The sequence below is a fragment of the Falco cherrug genome, chromosome 7 (assembly GCF_023634085.1).
Source record: "Falco cherrug isolate bFalChe1 chromosome 7, bFalChe1.pri, whole genome shotgun sequence".
Classification (NCBI taxonomy): Eukaryota; Metazoa; Chordata; class Aves; order Falconiformes; family Falconidae; genus Falco; species Falco cherrug.
In genome coordinates, this window is record NC_073703.1 from 63,848,776 (window position 1) to 63,867,233 (window position 18,458).

General features: G+C 55.0%; 1 protein-coding gene across 1 annotated transcript in view; it reads right to left on the minus strand.

Annotated features, from left to right (window-relative positions):
- LTBP2 (latent transforming growth factor beta binding protein 2) overlaps positions 1-18,458 on the minus strand; it is a 73,945-nt gene that overhangs the window by 11,742 nt on the left and 43,745 nt on the right. The window contains 13 exon segments of the mRNA XM_055716685.1: positions 1,610-1,735; positions 1,934-2,056; positions 2,265-2,384; positions 3,317-3,436; positions 3,765-3,893; positions 4,077-4,202; positions 5,266-5,358; positions 5,732-5,771; positions 7,222-7,244; positions 7,816-8,046; positions 8,881-9,045; positions 9,449-9,571; positions 13,514-13,588. Of these exon segments, the coding sequence (XP_055572660.1) occupies positions 1,610-1,735; positions 1,934-2,056; positions 2,265-2,384; positions 3,317-3,436; positions 3,765-3,893; positions 4,077-4,202; positions 5,266-5,358; positions 5,732-5,771; positions 7,222-7,244; positions 7,816-8,046; positions 8,881-9,045; positions 9,449-9,571; positions 13,514-13,588 (1,494 nt within the window).

The following is an 18,458-nucleotide window of genomic DNA, read 5'->3' on the forward strand; positions in this document are numbered from 1 at the left end:
CCCCAGGCCCTGGCCAGAGCCTGCTGGAACTCCAAGGATTTTGCTCACAGCAGATGAGAGAGGGGTACCTTCCCTCTAAAAGAGGGCTGCAGGATGCCAGCAGACGGCTGTTGCCTGCAGGCCCATGAAATAGGAGGAAACATTGGAGGACGCTGCTAATCAGAAGGATGGGCTGGTGTGCAGGCAGCAGAGGACATCCTAGTGGAGAAGGTTCTGCTCTGCTCCCCTGCCAGGAGCTAAAGCCCTGAGAATGACGGTTCCTGTGGACTGAGCAAGCTATAGGCATCAACAAGCATTGCCCCCCTCATGCCTCAGGGCAGGATTCCAAGCTGTTCAGTCTCAAAGGGTTGCAAGTAGCAATATTCTTGAATCCCTCTGGAGATGAACCATAACCTAGTTTATTTATCACAAAACTATCACGAAACCCTTATCCTTTTTTTTAAAATATGAAACCCAGATCCACAGACAAGGCCATCAGCCAAGGCAGGGAACAACGTGCCATCCTGCCGTCAGGTCAGTGTGACCCAAACAGTATCAAACCCTGATAAGGTGCCCTTGTGACACAGCTTGGCCAAGGTGCCTGAGGAAGGGCTCATGTGAATCCCTGGGAAGGGGGGAGGGAGATGGAAAGGATCAAACCATGGTTCTTTCCCTGCATCCAAAAATCAGATGGAAAATAAGCTCATTTCACACTGGCTTTCTCAGTCACCAAAACAGAGGAGAATAGAGGGAGGAAGACCTCCCTCTCCTCCCCCGTTGGAGGCCCCCATGCAGGGGGGTCTTCTGAGAGTCACATCAAAGGCAAGTTCTTCTGTTTGCCAGCTATATGCAGGCTGCAGAGCCCTGCAGTGCTCCAGAGAGAAATTCACAGCACACAGCCAATCTTTAAACAAATATCTTTGCCAGCTCTGCTGTCTCCCCTTACCCCAAACAGAGAATTTGCATCCAGCCATCTCAAGCCTGGGATGTCTCCTGGGGACAGCCACCAGGGAGGGAGTTCCCCTGCCTGCACTGGGGCAGTTGGGCTGTCAGGCTGGGACAGAACACTCTCGTGTCTCAGCAACGCAACCGACGCAGATCGACGCTGGTGTTAACTCTCTGCCGTGCATACCTGGCACAGCAGAGCCCTTGAACTAAGCTTTCCTTTTTAAACATGTCCTAGTCACCTTAGAGGTTGGGGAAAAATGATGAAACCTGGGTGCCTACAGTCTTTCCACTGGCTGTGGACTCAAGGTTTCTCCCTCTGTTGAGGACCTACATTTGGGGCACACAGTTCTGAACTGAACCACACACAGCTCCTCTCTCCCCATGTTTCCAGGCCTCCTGTATTCTTCTGGCCTTTGTCAGCATTCCCCAGGTCATCATTAGTCCTGGAGTCTCGTCAATGAGTCCTTCCCCCCCGTCCCTTTTCTGCATGAGGAAGATCACTTCCCTGATGCTCTAGGTGGCATCTGCTTGCAGCCCCCCATGCTCTCTGCTGATCACAGAGCTAAAGAGCTGGAGAAGGATTCTGATGCCAAAGAAGTCCCCAGGCCCCACCAATAACCCAGAAATGTCTCTTCCCTCATTCCCTCCAGCACCCGCTCCTCTGTCCCTGGGAAAGGGATACCTTCACACGTGCTGCCATCCCTGGAGACGGTGTAGCCAGCATCACAAGCCATGCAGGAGTAGGAGCCTTCGGTGTTGAGGCAGAGTCCAGAGGGACACGCAGCCTGGGCCGTGCACTCATTGATGTCTGCATAAGCACACAAGGCAGAGCGGGATGAATGGGAAGGATGTGGAGTAACCATGAAGGGGGGCAGGTGTGTTGAGAGAACCAGCCAACATGGTGACCAGGACTCAGGCCGAGCCAAGCGCTCAGGAAGAGCTTAGGGAAACCTCTGGACTGGGTGTGTGACACCGCAGATGGTCTGGACCCACAGCTCCCCTGTACCTTGGCAACTCTTTCCGTCAGGTGCCACCTCGTAGCCCCGGTGGCAGGAGCAGCGGAAGGAGCCATCCAGGTTGACACACCGTCCATGAGCACAAGTCCCCTCCACAAGGCATTCGTCAACATCTGTGTGACACAGCAAAGGGCAACATGGCACAGGAGGGTGCTCAAGGCCATCCCTGCCACCCACGCCCCAGGGTGCTGTGCCCTGGCCATGCAGGCTGGCTGCCTGCGGGAGAGGGGCGCTGCCTGTGCCCCTGCTCCTTTTGAGGCTTGCAGGGAGCACTGCCACGAGGAGTGAGGGTGCTTCCCAGGGACAGCCCAAGCTCCTCACCAATACATCTCCCATTCCTGGGCCGGTAGCCATCTCCACAGCTGACACACTTGTAGGATCCCAGCGTATTGACACACTTCCCGCTGCGGCAAGGGCTGGGATCCACACACTCGTTGACATCTGCCAAGAAACACACTCCTTTCAGGCTCCCAAACGTGAAGAGTGCAGCCTTCTTCAGGATGTCTCCTCCAGCTGGATCCTCAGAATCTCCCCCTCCAGGGGACAGCAATGACCAAGAGAAGGTAAGACGAGTTTGCCAGGGCTTGGGCAACACTTCTTATAGTTCCACTTATCAGTTAGGATCCTACACCCACATCTAAGGGCTGACACAATCCGGCAGCGAAACTCACTGCTGCAGGATGTTGCCAAGGCCAGGAATGTGCATAGACAGAGACAGGGATCAGAGAAGATCTCTGCAGGGCTGTTTCATCAGGGACTTTCATAACTATGATTAGGATGCAGCCTCCAGCTCAGGAAGTCCTTAAGGCAAGTGCTTTCCGGAGGCCATGGGGGGGAGCAGCATTCTGTGCATGCCCTGTTTCCATACTGCTTCCTAAAATAGTTTCCCACTCTCTGCTGGGGATGAGCTACTGAGAAAGGGGGATCTTTGATCGGGCACATTGTAAGTTCACAAGGTTGGATGGCCCAGGTCATGCCATGTGAATGGGATGCTCTGGGGGCAGGTGGCCTGGGTCTCTGCAGCCTGCTGTCCCTGCGGTCCACTTGCCAGCATGAGGGGCTGGGGATACAGTCAAGGCAGCGTGAAAATGGACGGGCATCTCCTCCCAGAATGGGAAGCTGTCACGGTCATGGGACATCTCCCTGGGAAGGTGGGAGAGGGTCTTGGGAGAACTCCCCTCTCTCTGCCCAGGAAAGGTTGTCCCTCCTGCAGGCAGAGGAGAGGACATGTCATCCTCAGGGAGGGCACAGGGCAGACAACCGTGGGGGTCCTTCCTCCCTTCCAGGAGGAGACATGGAGCAGTGAGGAAAGGTGTTCAGCCCTGCACAGGGTGTGCTGGAGGGGCAGGGGAAGAGGGAGCAGCAAGCTTCACCTTCACACTGTCCTCTGGGGCCCATGGCAAAGCCTTCCTTGCACTCGCAGCGGTAGGAGCCAGGGGTGTTGATGCACCGCTGTCCTCGGCAGGTAGAAGGCTGCTCACATTCATCTCGATCTGGCAACAAATAGAGAGACAGTCTGGAAGTCTTCCCCCTCCAGCATCATGCTGTGAAGCAGTGATCAGGGCTGGCATCACGGGCTCCTGCCCAGCTCACCATGGGCAAGGTTCTGCCCCTCAGTGAGCAAGAGGGGGTGATCCCCATAGATCAGGCTGTCCATGGGCAGGTCTGCAGGGAAGGAGGGTGTACAGGTGTATGTGTGTGTGTGCAGGTGCATGTGCACTGTGTGCATGAGCACACGTGTGTGTGCACGTGCATGAGAGGGCAAGACGCTGGGGAGACCCTGGGGAGGTGACAGCCCTGTGCCAGGTGGACACCACTTACCCTCACAGCTCTGCTTGCCCTCTGAGACAGCCAGGATGTACCCAGAGTAGCAGAGGCATAAATATGAGCCCACGTTGTTGATGCAGCGACCTTTTCCAGCACAAGGATCTTTCAGGCACTCATCGTCATCTGTGCCCAGGCAAGGAAGGAAGACAGGCAGTCACCACCCGCAGCTGCCTGCCAGCCCCCTGCCAGCCCCGTGGTGCAGCAGGTGGGCAGGGGCTCAGCAGAGCTGCCAGAGAACCTTCTCCCAGGAGCCTGAAGGACCAAATGGTCCACTGAGGCCCGGAAGGCAGAGGAGATGCCAACTACCGATGCAGTGAAGTCGGCTGGGGTTCAACGTGTAGCCGGAGTGGCACAAGCAGCTGTATCCTTCTGGGGTGAGCACGCAAGTGCCGGCTCCGCAGGAGAGGGGTGAAGAGGCGCAGCCGCTGACCCCTGGGAGGAGAGAGCATGGGTTTGGGGGCAGCACCAAAACGGTGCACGGGGTCTAGTGTCTGCCCTCCGTCCCCAGCACCATGCCAGGGAGGCTGCTTTTCCCTTCCTGGAGAGCAATGCTGAGCCTGCTCCTCCACGTCTTCAGGCAGCCTGCACCCATAGGGCTGCAGGGAGGACCCGGCAGACCCTGCCACCTCCTCCAGCCTGAGCCTAGCTGGGAAGCCCCTGTCCCCTGCATGGCTCAGCTGAGCCCCCAGCCCCACAAAAGGGTGGTAAGGAAGCCTCCTCCAAGGTGTGGGGCTGGCAGTAGAGCCAGGCACCTGTGAGGGGGCTCCTTTTAGGGTGACAGCAGGGGTCCACCACCCACCGCCCTGCTAAGTGGGGTGCAGGCAGCAGGGGGTAGGCAGCAGGGCACTGCACACCCCTCGGCACTGAGCTGGCCAGAGGTGGGGGGGGTCAGCCCAACCCCAAACAAAAGACTATTGAGGAAGAGACATTCCTTAGCAAGGTACCTCGGCCAGGCCTGCTCCCCAAGGTGCTCCAGCCCCCGGCGGAGGGCAGGGGCCACGCTCCCAGACACTTAAGCAACCCTGGAACAACAGGGCCCTTGTTTCCAGCACAGTAAACAAGCCGCCCTGGGAGCCACATGCCTCCCCTTGCGCTCCCCCTTCCCGATGAGTCAGCTCCGCTGCGGGGGAAAACGGGGCCAAAGCCACCGGAGCGGGCGCGTGATCCCCCTCGCCTGGCAGCCACTGCTGCTGGGCAAGTGAGCTGCAGGCAGGGAAGGACCCGGAAAGCCAAACACTGCTCCCCGCGTGTGGGATCGCCCTCGTGCCTCCCCACGGCCAGGCGACTTTCCCTGGCTGGCAGCAGCCAGGACCAGGCTGGGATAACACCCCAGGGCGGTGGGGTGGGGACTTGTATTTGGAAAATCAGTGGGGGCATGTGGGAAGACAAGCGGGCTGGGGAAGGGGGAGAGCCCCTGGAAAGAGCTTAGGGCGTAATATCCCCATAGTGCCAGGCAGAGAGAGGAGAGAAATCCCTGAGAGCGGTGGAGACACACCTGAGCTCTGTGCTGGCATCTCTGTTGGAGCAGCAGCATCCCAGGTGGTGGTGGGGCCAGACTGGGGAGGACCATGCCAGGACTGCTCTTCCTCTGTTAAGGAAGAAGAGAGATGAGATCCAGCCCATGATCTCAGCTAGAGGTGCCTGCCCAGAGTTTACCTACGCTGGGTGTCCCCACAACCGCAGCCCTGAGAAAGCACATGGGAAGGGGCCACAGGGTGGCTGCAGCAACCTCATCTTGTGATTCAACACAGCCTCCTCCACCTTTCTGGAGATCCACCACCTCCCCGCATCCCTACAGCCCCACATCAGCCACCCCAGCATGGTGGGGTGTCCCCCGTGCCACCCCACAGCCAGCCCAGCCAGGAGCCCGTCCTGCCCAGCGCTAGGGCTGCCTCCTCCATCCTCACTGCCCCCTCCTCTTCCCCATGATGTCCCTGCCCTCCCGCCAGCCAGGCGCTCACCTCTGCGCGTGGCAGGCTCTGCGGTGGTATCAGCAGCGCCCTGAGGGACAGAAACAGGACTGCCTCTATCCATGTGCATGTAGCTGGGATGCAGCATCCCCGAGACATTTTCCCACCCACCTCCTGGCTCCTCTTGCTCCCCAAGGCACTGTCCTGGGAGCAGAAGCTGCCACGGCTGGGTACATTTGGTAGGGCCACTCTGTCCTGACCACATCATCCTGAGCAAAACACAGCTCCTGGCTGTGCCCGGGGGGCTGCCCGCAGAGGGGCCATGCCAGCACACCGTGCAGGTGAGACCCAGGGCACGGCTACTGGGCAGGAGGCATCTCCACAAGGTGGCCAGGAAGGGCACAGTAAATCCTGCCCCAGTCACTGGCAGCTTTGGAGGGCTGAGGGCAGCCACCACTTTGACCTGACTCAAGAGTGCTACCTACTAGAAGGGTGCTTGGTGCTAGATGCTCTTTCTCAGCATCCCCTCCTGGCAAACCTATGGCTGCCAAAGGAGATGTTGGATCACAACTTGGGTCTCTGCTCCAAGGATCTTTCCTCAGTGGATGAAGAAAACAGGCAGTTGAGCAACATGAGTCCCAGACTAGCTCTGCTTCAAATTTGGAAGCTTTGGTTCAAATTTCTGCCCCGTCTTGAGATTTCTCAAGTGCGCTTGGCCAAGTCACTTCACGTCTATGAAGCAGTGATGATGGCATTGCTGCCCCTCTCTCAGAGGGGCTGCAAGTACATTCTGAGGGCTGGGCTACTATAGCAAGGGGGCACAGAGATGCTCAGGTGAGGTATAGCCAAACCTCTACTGACAGCAGGGATCAAGAGACACATTTTTCAGGTGAGATTCATAATAAAGAAACCCAGTCCTTGGAAAGCCTGGCAGAACATCAGCCCCCAGGCTGCTCCCATCAGACAGGGTGCATTCACACAGCCAGTGTCGGAGACACCCACCCTGACTGCTCCACTAGAGTTTCTGCTGCAACCACACCAGCATGGGGAGACCTGCCTGTAAGCTCGGCTTGATCACAACCCCGGGCTCTGTGAGAGGAGCACTCCCCAAGCTGACTGCAGCAGTTCCCCTTCCCCTGCTGCCCATCAGCCCTACAGCCAGGCCAGGCTGAGAGCAGGGAGTGAGCACCCACTCCTCAGCCAGCTGCACCCTCAGCCTCAGGTGCTACCCCAGCCCCGGTGAACACCAGCTGGAGACAACTCTGACCATGAACTAGTGCAGCAGAGCCCTCAGCTCTTGTTGGTTTGAGCTCATGGCCTCTTAGCATGGACTGAGTGGGCACATGGCACAGTCCTTCAGCCATGGCAACTCAACCAGGCTGATAGGGTTTGCAGTTTGTATGCTGTTCCCTCCAACTGGAGCTACTTTGTCCCTTCAGTGCTCTCTCTGACCACATTTCACACCTCCCATCACCTATTTGTATGACATCCCACTTCCCACCATGGATGCACCCAGGTGTCACAAGACAAACCTTACTCACCTGCGCAGCAGGAGAAATGTCATCTGGAAAGTAAAACAGTGCATGGTGAGTAGAGACAAGGCAGGTAGGCATCCTCCTCAAACCTTGGCTGCCCTAACTTCACCCCACCTCTAAGACACTGCTGCTCAGTCCCTCACGCTCCTTCACAAGAGCTTGTTCCCAAAGCCAACGCGCCCAGATTCCTTTCCTGGCACTGCACAGACCCCAGGAGCTTCTGCTCCAGCAGGTGCTGGCACAAGCAGTTGGTCACACTTCCCTCCAGCTGGGCTGGCCAAAAGCCCAAGGTCTGCAGTGCCAGGGCTGCCACGCAGACCTGAGGTCCCAGTGGCAGCAGCCTGGCCAGCCAGCACCAACTGCAAGGACGCGGTTGCAGGAGCCTGAAACACTCAAATTCTTCTCCAAAGGCTTGAAGACGTGGTGTCTCATGCCCCAGGAACAAGAGTAGGGCTGAAGAACACCTTGTGTATTCATACAGATGCAGAAAGCCCTTATCAACCAGAAGTCCATCCATGGGGGCATGGCAGGACCTGGAAATTTGCCCACCCTTGCTAGGGGCCCAGATGGAGCGTCCTGAAGCAGTAGACCCCACACTACCCTCTCCTGCTGAGATGCCAGGGTGGGGGAATGCTTCCAGGATGCTCCCACGCAGGCTGTCCTGCAGTTGCTGTCTCCTTGCTGCCCAGTCCAATGACCAGTTGCTGCTCTCCCCGTGCTCTTCCAAGCTGAAGGGCAGCTCTTCTGCCTCTGCCTTCCTCATCGACAGGCGGATATCAGAGCTGGAGTAGGTGTAGCCATGTCCTGCTGGGCAAATCTCCTTGAAAGCTTCTGCAAGGGAAAATCAAATCAAAGCTTTAGAGGGCAGAGGTTGGAAGGAAGAGACTGGTGCAGGTGTCACCTGGCTTACCGCACCCAGATGTGATGGTGGAACAAGTGGAAGAAAGGAGTGAAGATGGACAGGCATGTATGCGAATGCAGATATCAGTTTCACCCATCCTATCATTTTCTGGAAATTTCTAAGGGTTAAATCTTATAGAAACACATCTGGGCTGCAGTGGGTGGATGCTTTGAGCAGAAGGAATCTGCTTACAGGGCAGGGTGGGTTTTAGCAGGCACTGGATGGTACTCCCACACGCGATAAACTAAATCTCTCCCCTGGGTCAGTACTGCTAGGAAGAGATCATGCCGCAGGAAGGTCCGAGCTGAGCGAGGCAGCAGATAAACCAAATCCCTGGTACCTCAGCACTGAGTGCTTTACACATCACTCAAGATGCTCTGCACAAACCATCTGAAGATTTTTCCCAGCCCTGAGGATTTCAGTGCTTTCCCTTCCATGCTACCTCATGCTGAGATATGCCAAACATCCTCACCTGGCTTTCATCCCAGCAGAAAGCGTATGAGAGACAAAAGGGTTGTCAAGCGAAGCCAGGCACAGACATGGCTGTGCTTTCCCTCTGGTATAGAGTGATTTCCATCAGGGATTTCTCTGTCTTCCCAGTATTACCCAGGTCTGCTTCCTGGGCTGCTATACCCATCTCACAGGCCAGCATTTGCACTGCTCAGCTCTGGATCATCCTGCATCCATCTGCTTGACAGCAAGTTCCGACAAGCCCAAACCCCAGTCCAACCAGATCAGGCGAAGCTGAAGTGGGCACATCTCACCTGAGCCGGGCAGGGGACACTCCTCGCAGTTCTTCCCCCAGCCCTTGCCGACACGGCTGCAGCAGCAGATCTGCTGGGTGATGTGGTGGGAGAGGGGGAAGGAGCACACGCCTCCAGCTGCTGAGCGGTAACACAGCCCCTGCTCCATTGACACCGCTTTGTCCGCTGAAACACAACAGCAGGGTCAGTGCTGGAGGCCAAGTTCCATCCTCTCCAAAGAGGGAATGGGGACACTTGGTCTCTCCCCATCTGGCCTTTTTCTGTCTGTGACCCCTGTCCTGTCCCGAGGGCTGCCCCATCCTCTCCCCAGAACACCCCTGGGCTCCAGCCATCAGGCCATGCCCCCAGCAGAGCCAGCCCCAAGCCAATCCATCTCCTGTGGGAGCTCTTGCAACCCAGGAGGCTGCATCCTCTGATGCTGCTCCACAGGCACATCCCCTCCAGCTCCACAGTGGCCATGAGATGTCCATGGAGAAGAAGGGGACCCATCCTGCACACAAGCGTGGGACAGCACGTGGGGTCCTGCTCAGGCCCCTTCCCAAACTGAGGGGTTCCCTGGAGCACTTACAGATGCAATGGCTACGGGACGGGTCCAGCATGGTGCCAGGCTTGCAGGTGCAGCGGAAGCTGCCACGGGTGTTCACACACTCGGCATCTTTGCACAGGCCCTGCATCAAGCACTCATTGATATCTGTGGACAGGAGAGAGCCTGGTGAGATGTGAGGAAGCTGAGGGTGATCTGAGCCCCCTACCTAGTGCCTCCCATGCAGGTGCTGCAGACCAAGGTGGTCTCAGCCAGGCTGGTGTTCAAAGCAGCTTCCGCACCAAGCAGTGTGGTGGGGACCTCCGCAGTGACAGCAGTTTCACATCTGTGATGCAGAGCTTGATTGCTGCAGCTGCAGGGATGGCTTGTGAATGACTGCTCTGCTTTGTGATCCTCATGGAAAACAGATGTGGCCCCTATGATGAGCCACCCCGACAGCATCACTCTTACAGCCATCACGGTTGTTGTTTGCAGGTCCTGTCCTTTCACCCAGTCCCTGGTACTTCTTCTATGGGGCTGTCATCCATGGAGGATCCTTGCTGAGACACTCAGTGCCAGCTTGCAGGGAGGGCGGTGACGGATGCTCCTGGAGGTGGAGGGATGGTGGGCCAGGCTGTGGCTCACCGCTTTAGTGTCATCTTCTAGCAACAGGTTGAGCAAGCGGGAAGTTGCCAAGCTCAAGCCCTGCCTCAGGCTCTGCTCTGCCCCTGATGGAGCACGCATCAGATACAGCCTTCAGGAAGCGAGCTGGGCTTATCCCAGGGAAACACTGCCAGGCTCACCCGTCTGGCCTGTGGTAAAGCCTTTCCTACAGCACCACATAGGAACAATGAGCTAAGCTGGAGAAGACAGAAACTGGCAAAAGTTCATAGGGGGAGCTTTCCTGGTGGTGAGCGAGGAGGAAGCCCTCCTCATGGATTGATGTAGCTTTGTATCTTCACTAAAGAGCCTGGCCTAGAAAGGTCAGTGTGCTGATGAATGTGCAGTGTCAGGAGGCACCAGCAGTGCAGGAAGAGCTGGATGGAAGCACAGAGTGGCAGGAGAGGGATGAACCTCAGTACCACCCTGGGACGAATCACAGAAACGTATACTACAAGAGGTAGGAACAGGCAGTGAGAGGCACTGGGCACACTCACTGCTCACAGGACAGCTGCAAGCTGCCAAGACCAAGAAATGCCAACACGATGCTAGGCAGCACATGCCAGACACTTTCCAAAGACACAAGTCAATCCCAATGCTAGCGTATGAGGCCCTAGTAAGACCTCAGGTGCCCTGACAGCACCCAGTGGTGCTCTAGAGACTGTCTCAAGATGGAAGGAGTGAAGAGGCAGGCTTCTGAGACAATTGGAAGAATGGAGATACTCGAAGAGCCTGACTGAGAGCAGCTAGGCTCAGGAAGGGCTTTCCCAGCAGTATCTTATTCTTCAGAGCTGAAGCATCAATGCTTGGTGGTGTCATAGAGCCAGCTATGACAGCTGGAGTTCAGGCTTCGTGACCCGAGAGGTCCTCCCTAGTCCTGTGCTCATAAACTCCCCCTGCTCACCCCATCAGCTGCCCCACAGATAGATGGTTGAGGCACACAGAAGCCATCAAGACCAGGTCATGATGTTCAGCCAGTTGAAAGTACCAACGCTATTGGGATGTGCAGCAAGCTGGGGAGGAACAGGATTTGGCTGCGCAATGTTTCCTGCTCCGTACCAAGCACAGGTCAGAGTTCATGAGAGCAGCCAGTGGCCACCCCGAAATGTGCTGGGAACCCCCCTCAGAGGTCTGGGCTCTCTGGAGGAGCCTCGGGGCTCATCGCTGTCACTCCCCGGCATGGTCAGAGCACTGTGTCATTCCAACACACCAACTGGAGGAATTGTTTGGCCTTCGCATAAGCAAAGGGATTGAAGGGATTAGAGTAACGAAAACACAAAACAAACAAGCACCAAGGGCTGTGTTTTATGAGCTTAATTTAAAACAGGGCTATGTCCCAGCCTCAGTCCAACCCCTTCTATTCACTGGCAGCAGAGGAGCCCCCCGCAGTGGAAATCCCCATGGGGAACAGAAGCAGGCAGGTGTGCTTGGGGCCACGTGCTCCTACCCCCTGCAGCATGCCAGGGATGGGGCTAGCCCACAAGAAAAAGCCTCAGGGACCACAAACCAAGATCCATACGCTGTCTCAGCTGCTTTTTCCCACCCCACACAAGCCTGCCGGTGCTCCTCAGAAACAGACGTGCTGGGTCAGGCAGCCTGTGGTGGAAAGCTGCAGGCTGGTTTTCCCTGGTGTTTGGTGAGCAGAAAGGACCCGAGCCAGCAATAGAGACCAAGGATATATGGACACCCAGCTGCCTTGTGTGTGTCCTGCGCAGTGACCACTGTGCACGCACACCTCCCTGCCACTAAGCCTCCAAGACAACCTTTGCCTCATGTCTAGCAACCGCTTTATCACTTCCAGTGCCATCTTTCCTGCTGGTCCCAGCAGTACCGGGAGGTTCCGTAGCTGGATCTGCCAGTCTGCTCTGACTCATTGCAGCCTTGTTCCTCGTCAATGGGATGCAGCAAGGAAAGAAAAGTACATCTTGCAGAGATGAGCCATTTATTCCCCTGCTGAAAGGCAGCAGACAACCCCTTCTGTCCATACAGAAGAGAGGAAAGTGGGCTTCTGCCAGGGCCCTCCTCCCATCACTCATCCATGCTTTGACAACAGCCTGCAAAGCCAGAGCTCAGCTCCTTTCCAGCTCAGTTCTTTTCCTACAGCCAATGGCCTCAGGAACCATCAGCCCTGCTCCAGCCCCTTGGCTCCCCTCCTACCTGGGCTGGCAAGAGAAGACCTCATGTAGCCTCTCCCACAGTCTATCAGCCAAATTTCTCACTCTGGACCCTGAAGTGAGGTGCTGGGCTTCCTGACACACATCCCGCTGTGACAGCAGAGCTGGGAAAAGCACCCTGAGGCAGCAGAACGTCTGCAGAACAGCACTTCTCCAGCCCAGCTTAAGAAGGAGCACGCAGAAGCACAATTCTCCGGTTCGTGCTTTTTCCTGTGCAAAAACATCTTCCTAGCCAATTCCATGTTGCCATCTCCCTCTGCTCTTCTGAGCCTCTCCCTGCTCCAGAGGGGACACAAATCCAGAGCAAGCACTGCAGGTCTCTGCTTGCTGACATGAGTCCCTCCAGCTGCTCTGCTCCTCTGACTCCTATTCGATATCTCGGGGTAACTCCTCATACCCATAGCGCTGTCTGTGGCCACTTAAGGGATGAGATCTGAGCACCAAGGAGAATAGAAGCCATTGCATTGTTGAAAGTTCTCCCTCAGGACAGTGTGGGGAGGTTGAATCATTAATTAAGTAAGCATGGTGGAAAGTCCCAGCTAAAAGAGATGAGTCACTGGATTGCCAGCCCTGGATTTGCGTGGACGGGGCCCAGGCTCCCTGCTGCATCTTCGAGATGACACCTCTCAGCTTATCATGAATCATGAGGAGGGAACCATAAAATTCCACTTCAGCCAGAGCACGGAAAAACACAAGCACTGTGGGTCCAAGACATGGCAAATAAACATGAACCGGAGAGAAAAGTGGAGAGCTGGTACCTTCCTCATATGGAGCTGAGGGACTGAGGGAGTAAGCAATGGATAGACCCCAGTAGCGTGGGGCAGACAGGGCAGCCTGTCAGCACAGACAAGTGGCACACTCAGAACAGAAGGAATCACTCTTATGGCACCTTCCCACTTGTAACTGAACAAGCTGACAACCTTCCCAAATGTTTTCAGGCAACAGAATTTCTGTTGCTTTGGACTATGGGAGAAGTGTTTTTGCGCTGACACTTAGCAGAGCAGCAGCACATGTCCTGACTGGGTCAGCAGGGCTACACAGGTGAGTTTTCTTGTGCTGATGCAACCATCTGATGACTATGCTTATGAGCTGAGTCATGTAGTCCATGTTACCTGTTTTTTTTTCATTCTTGGTGAAAACACAGCGATTTTTATAAGGTGTGTTCTTTGCAGATCTATGTCAGGGAGCAGGATAATTGTACTTCACCTGTGTAGATAACTACAGCTCTGAGAGTGGATGTGGGAGGGAGAGAGAGATATGAAAGCAGCATCCTTACCTTGGCAGTGGCTCCGGTTCAGCCTCTTATATCCCTGGGGACACTCCACCTGCCCGTTCTCAATCACAGGGTGTGCTGGGAAGAAAGAAAAGAGTGCAGGACATCAGCAGTAGAACAAGCCACCAGCATCCTATCTTGTCTCTGCCCTTCTTGCAGAGGGGAAAGGGTCGCCAGGTCTCCCTTGGATGGGTCTCCAATGACTCCCAGGGAAGAGGGAAAGGTGGGAGCAGCCACATTTCCCAAGCAGTGTCTTCTGCTGCTTGGCAGGTACCAACATGATGACCCAGAGGTGCTGCCTGCACTTCATGTCTATCGCTATGTCACCTGCTCCCAGGCCAGCTTGGATAGCCAAGTGGCATGTGACAAGGGGGATCAGAGTGAAAGGAATGACAGAGGTCCTTGACAAGATGCTGCAATAACAGCCCAGGGCCTGTTTATCATGTTCCCCTCTTTTTTACTGCATGTGATTTCCTGCCCTGATCACTCTCATCAAAGAGAATTTCAAATTGGTGCTTAAAATAGTTTTGTGGGTTTCAAAATGCCCTATAACCTGCACAATTAAACCTCTTCAAATTTTTTAAAAGCAAGTATAATGGCACCCATAAATTCCAAGGAGGTCAAATCTAGGCATCGTATTTTGGAGCAAGGGAAAAGGAATCCAGGAGGTGACAGGCTGGGAAGTGAGTAAGCATGGGGTGGGGTAGAAAGAAGGATGCTTTGCCTAGGGATGGGATTTTCCCAGGGTGGGGTTTCTTTTTTATTTTCTGGACTGTACACTTGGGAACGAGAAGTGCATGTATCAGCGAAGTGACTGTCCAGCTGTATTCCCACCACTTGAATTCCTCCTGCCTGGCATCAGTAGCTCACACCCTGGTGTCATACATGGAAAGCCCTCCATGGCAATAGCCACACTGGGGATCTGGCAGATTCCCAATGCATTGCAGCGTTCGAGAACCAGGGACAAACTGAGACCATCCTTGTGGCAGGAGATGGTCAGAAAGAGTCTGCAGAGGTTAAGAACTCAAACAGCACGCTGGGGATAGAAAACAGGCGTGTCTGTTACTCTTTGTCCTGGACACTTGGACTCCATAAAGCAGTTTAAAGCCATTCTAAGACACGTCTTGAAAGGCAAGAGACCAGCCTCCTAGGATAAAGGCACTTGGGAAATAAAAGACAGGAGAACAAGTTGTTCACCAGCCTGTACCAGGGAGGAGAACAGAAAGCTTGACTTCCCCAGGTACATTAAATGAAGCTACAAGGTTTTCCAGGTGCAGAGAGATCCTTAGTGGCTGGATGAATGACTGAGACAAAAAAAATCTGTTCACCGTCTTCAACAGTTCGGTTATGAATTGTAAGCAGAAAGTGCTTACAAGTATCTGCGTGTTAGGGGTAAGGGTGTTGCTGGTGATACTGGGAATTGCTGGGTACATTTCCAGCCTTCTGGGAAGGAAGAAAAACCTCTGGCTCATGGGCTTCAGGCTTAGTGCCCCAGTGGGATTCCAGGTCTTAGACCGTGGTCTGTGGGCTCGGGGCTGCCGACAGGCATTAGCTGTGCTTGGAAGCGTCTTCAGTCTCAGCACGATATGGTAACAGACTCTCAAATGAAGCAACATCATTATGTGTGAGCCCTCCGATGGGGAGCCAAGCGTGCCAGAGATCAAACAGCGACGATATGTGTCAGAGCCCCACTCCCTCTGTGAAAAGCCTTTGTGGAGAAACAGATCCTGGAGCATCCCTCTGCCAGATGCTGCCGAGGAGAGGGCAGAGCAGAAAATACCAGTGATGGGGGGTGAGTAAGCAGGTCTCGTGCCACGTCAGCACTCACATGACTCCAGCCTGCAGAAACCTGCAGCTCCTTACTGCAGCAAATCACTCGTGAGGCTGCAGGCAAACGCCTGCATTTTGCAAAGAAACACGTGCTTCCTGGAAAGAATAACTGTAATGTAACGTGAGCAGATCTCTCTGTACCAAGGGGAACCAAGACGGTGTCTGAAGTCCTGGATGGAGGCTGCTCTCTTTTTGCCAGGACCTGGCCTCGAGGGAAGACAGCATGTGGCTGCAGGAGGATGTAAGCTATTAACTCTCAGCTTTGTACTTGGTTACTTGAGGAGAGGACCATTTCCTTCCATGAGCTCTGATATTGCTGAACTACAGCAAAGATGGCCAAACCCCTTGAAAAGCCAGGCTAGGACACCTGACTTTCCTGCAAAGGAGATCAGCATCCACCCCTCTCCCATGCAGCTGGTAGGAGTGGGAGACCAGCTTTGGAGGCTATTCCTCTGGAAACTAGCAAAGGGAAAAAGCCAATCTGATGATCGAAGAGGGCAGAAATCTGTCAGCATCCACAGCCAGAGGGGTCCCAGCCTCCTGGGTCTGTCTGTCTGTCCACAGTCTCTCCAGGAAGGGGTTCTCCCAGAGCCTGCAGCTGGGGATAGAGCAGCTGAGCTACACGTGTCAGGCAGAAGGATTTCAGGCTTGCTGAAGGCAGGAAGCTCTGGCTCCTGATTCAAGGGTGTGATTTCAGAGCCTCGCCTCCTGGGCACTTCAGCCCCAAGGGTGCTGTGCCGAAGCAGTGTGCTCACCAGGTATCTGCACACTAGCAGCCCCCCTCGGCTCTCCTCATTGCTCCCTCCAGTTCTGCTTCATCCCATCCCCAGTGCTGCTTTCCGCAAGCTCCTCAGGCACCAGGGGTCCCCACTGGGATGGGGCTCACAGAAAGGAGCACTAAGATCACAGCCCCGGAAAGGTGAGCACAAAGCACATGGCCCAGGACTCCCACCAGCACCTCTGCCCCAGCCAGAGCAATACTTGAGCACAGCAGAATCAAAAGGATAATGAATGCACAGAGATCAGGCAGAAGGATTTTGCAGCCTAGCAGGATGATCTTTAAGCAGCTACACTAGTTTTCCATCACTTCCTAGGAGAAGGGGCTTTACCCAAGGGTCCTGGCTCCCCAAAAACTGTCTGAAGATGAGATGAAGAAGCTCAGGCTGATGGTGAAGTGAAAAGAAAAGACTTCTAGTGGTGGTAGCCACAAGGGCCTGAACACAAGGGCGAGCCAAGGTTTGTAGGATAAGATAATACATTGCATTAGGCCAGCCAATATCACTGTTAAAAGGGGAAGAGGCAAGGCTGCAGTCAGATGAGAAGTGAGGAAATGCTTGGCTGCCGAAAGCTAGCCTGTTTCTTTCAGCTCTTTCCATTTGTCACGCAAAGGCCATTATCCCTCTGAGACACCTTTGCTGAACTCCTTTGCCACTTTCAGGACTCACAGACATTTCTGGAGGCTTTGGATGAGCTCCACAGTAGAACCTCCACCCTGGCTGGACCCCAGGCATCTCCCCATGCCCGCAGTGGGCACAAAGCGTGCATTCAGGTGGGTGGCTGCTCTGCCTCTGCTTGCCCTGGGTTTGCCAGCACGTGGGAGGTGAAAGGAGGCAGAGTGCCTGGTCTCGTGGCATCTGTAGTGGTGGGGGTGGTGGACCCAGTCAAACCTCAGCCTGTTTAGTATGATCAGCCTCCACTGCAGAGAGGACCTCAGCTGCCGAACTTGCTGGAAGAAAACCAGAACAGCTCAGACCCCACAGCAGCCTCCAGAGACAAAACACATTGGACATGCCACACCAAGAAGTAGGCAGGGCTGTGGGGATAAGCTGTTCCCAGGCAGAACAGACAAGAGGGAAAGGACACAAATGCTTCAGTCCAGATCTTTCATGACTGCTCTCCTCTCCTCTGGGTGGTATGTGGCAGGCAGGTTCCAGCAAGCCTTTCTCCAGTGCCCCAACAAAGGCTGTGGTAGCCAGGGTGGGGAGGGCATGCACCCGTGCTGATGTGCCATATGAAACTAAGCCCTCTGCTTCAAGGCGAAAAAGGTGCTCGAAGGAAAAAGACTCTGGTAATTACTGTCGGCCCTTGGGGTCATTTTGACAGAGGGAACCTCATTCTGTCCCACAGTGGCTTCCAGCTGGGACAAGATACCACCGCACCTAAAAAAACCCTCACTTTTGCAACACTGTGCTGCTGCGTGCCTAGACCGCAGCGCTGCACATGAATGATGGGCAAAACAAGCACTCTACAGAACAAGGAGGTCCTGAAAATGCAGCACTTCCCCAAGTCAAGCATTGCTCTCTGTGGTACTGCCACAACCTTGCAGAGGTTTCAGTTACTTTCCCCACCTCCAGCCCTTCTTTACCGTCCTGGACTGACTCCCTGTGGCACATGGTGTAGTGGCAGCAGAACCAGCCCCCTCCATAACCTCCTTCCCATATTTCCAGGGTTTTTTTTCCCCTGTATCCTCCCTAATTCAATCGCAACAAGAGCAGACCAGGGGGTTGATTTTCAAGGGGCTTCCTGTGGCTGTTCCGATGCCTGCAGGCACAGCGCACGGCTTGAGGAGCCGCTCGGTGTTTCTGATGACGAGGGCTCCATGGGTGAGCTGCCACCCCTCTCACGGTGGGAGGTCTGTTTGGGGAGTGCTGCGGCCGCCAAGCCAGACATTACGAGATCCAACTTTCCAGTGAAATTCAGACTTTTCTCTAGGACAAAAAACTTGAAAAAACACGGGGAGTGGGAATAAAAACAAAACAATAGCCTTCAAAGACTTGTTTCTTAATGCAGTTAAAACCCATAGGCAGGATGAGAGAAAGCAGCCCAGGAAGATCTGCAGCGAGCACAGACGGTGGGTGTGCAGCCCAGCCCACGCTCAGGCTGACTGCAGCCTGAAATAAGGGACAGGGGGCACTGACAAACCAGGGCCTGGAAGATGCAGGTTTGCTGCTGCACCCAGAAATTTCCCCAAACCCACATAGTAAGGTGAAACTTGTAGCTCCTGGGCAGTACTGGAGGTGGTGTCCATCACCAGTATGGGCTTCTCCTGGAGCACTGCTGGTCGCAGATGGTGTGTGATCTCAGGGACAGGGAGGAGGTGGAGGAGGAGGGCTATGAC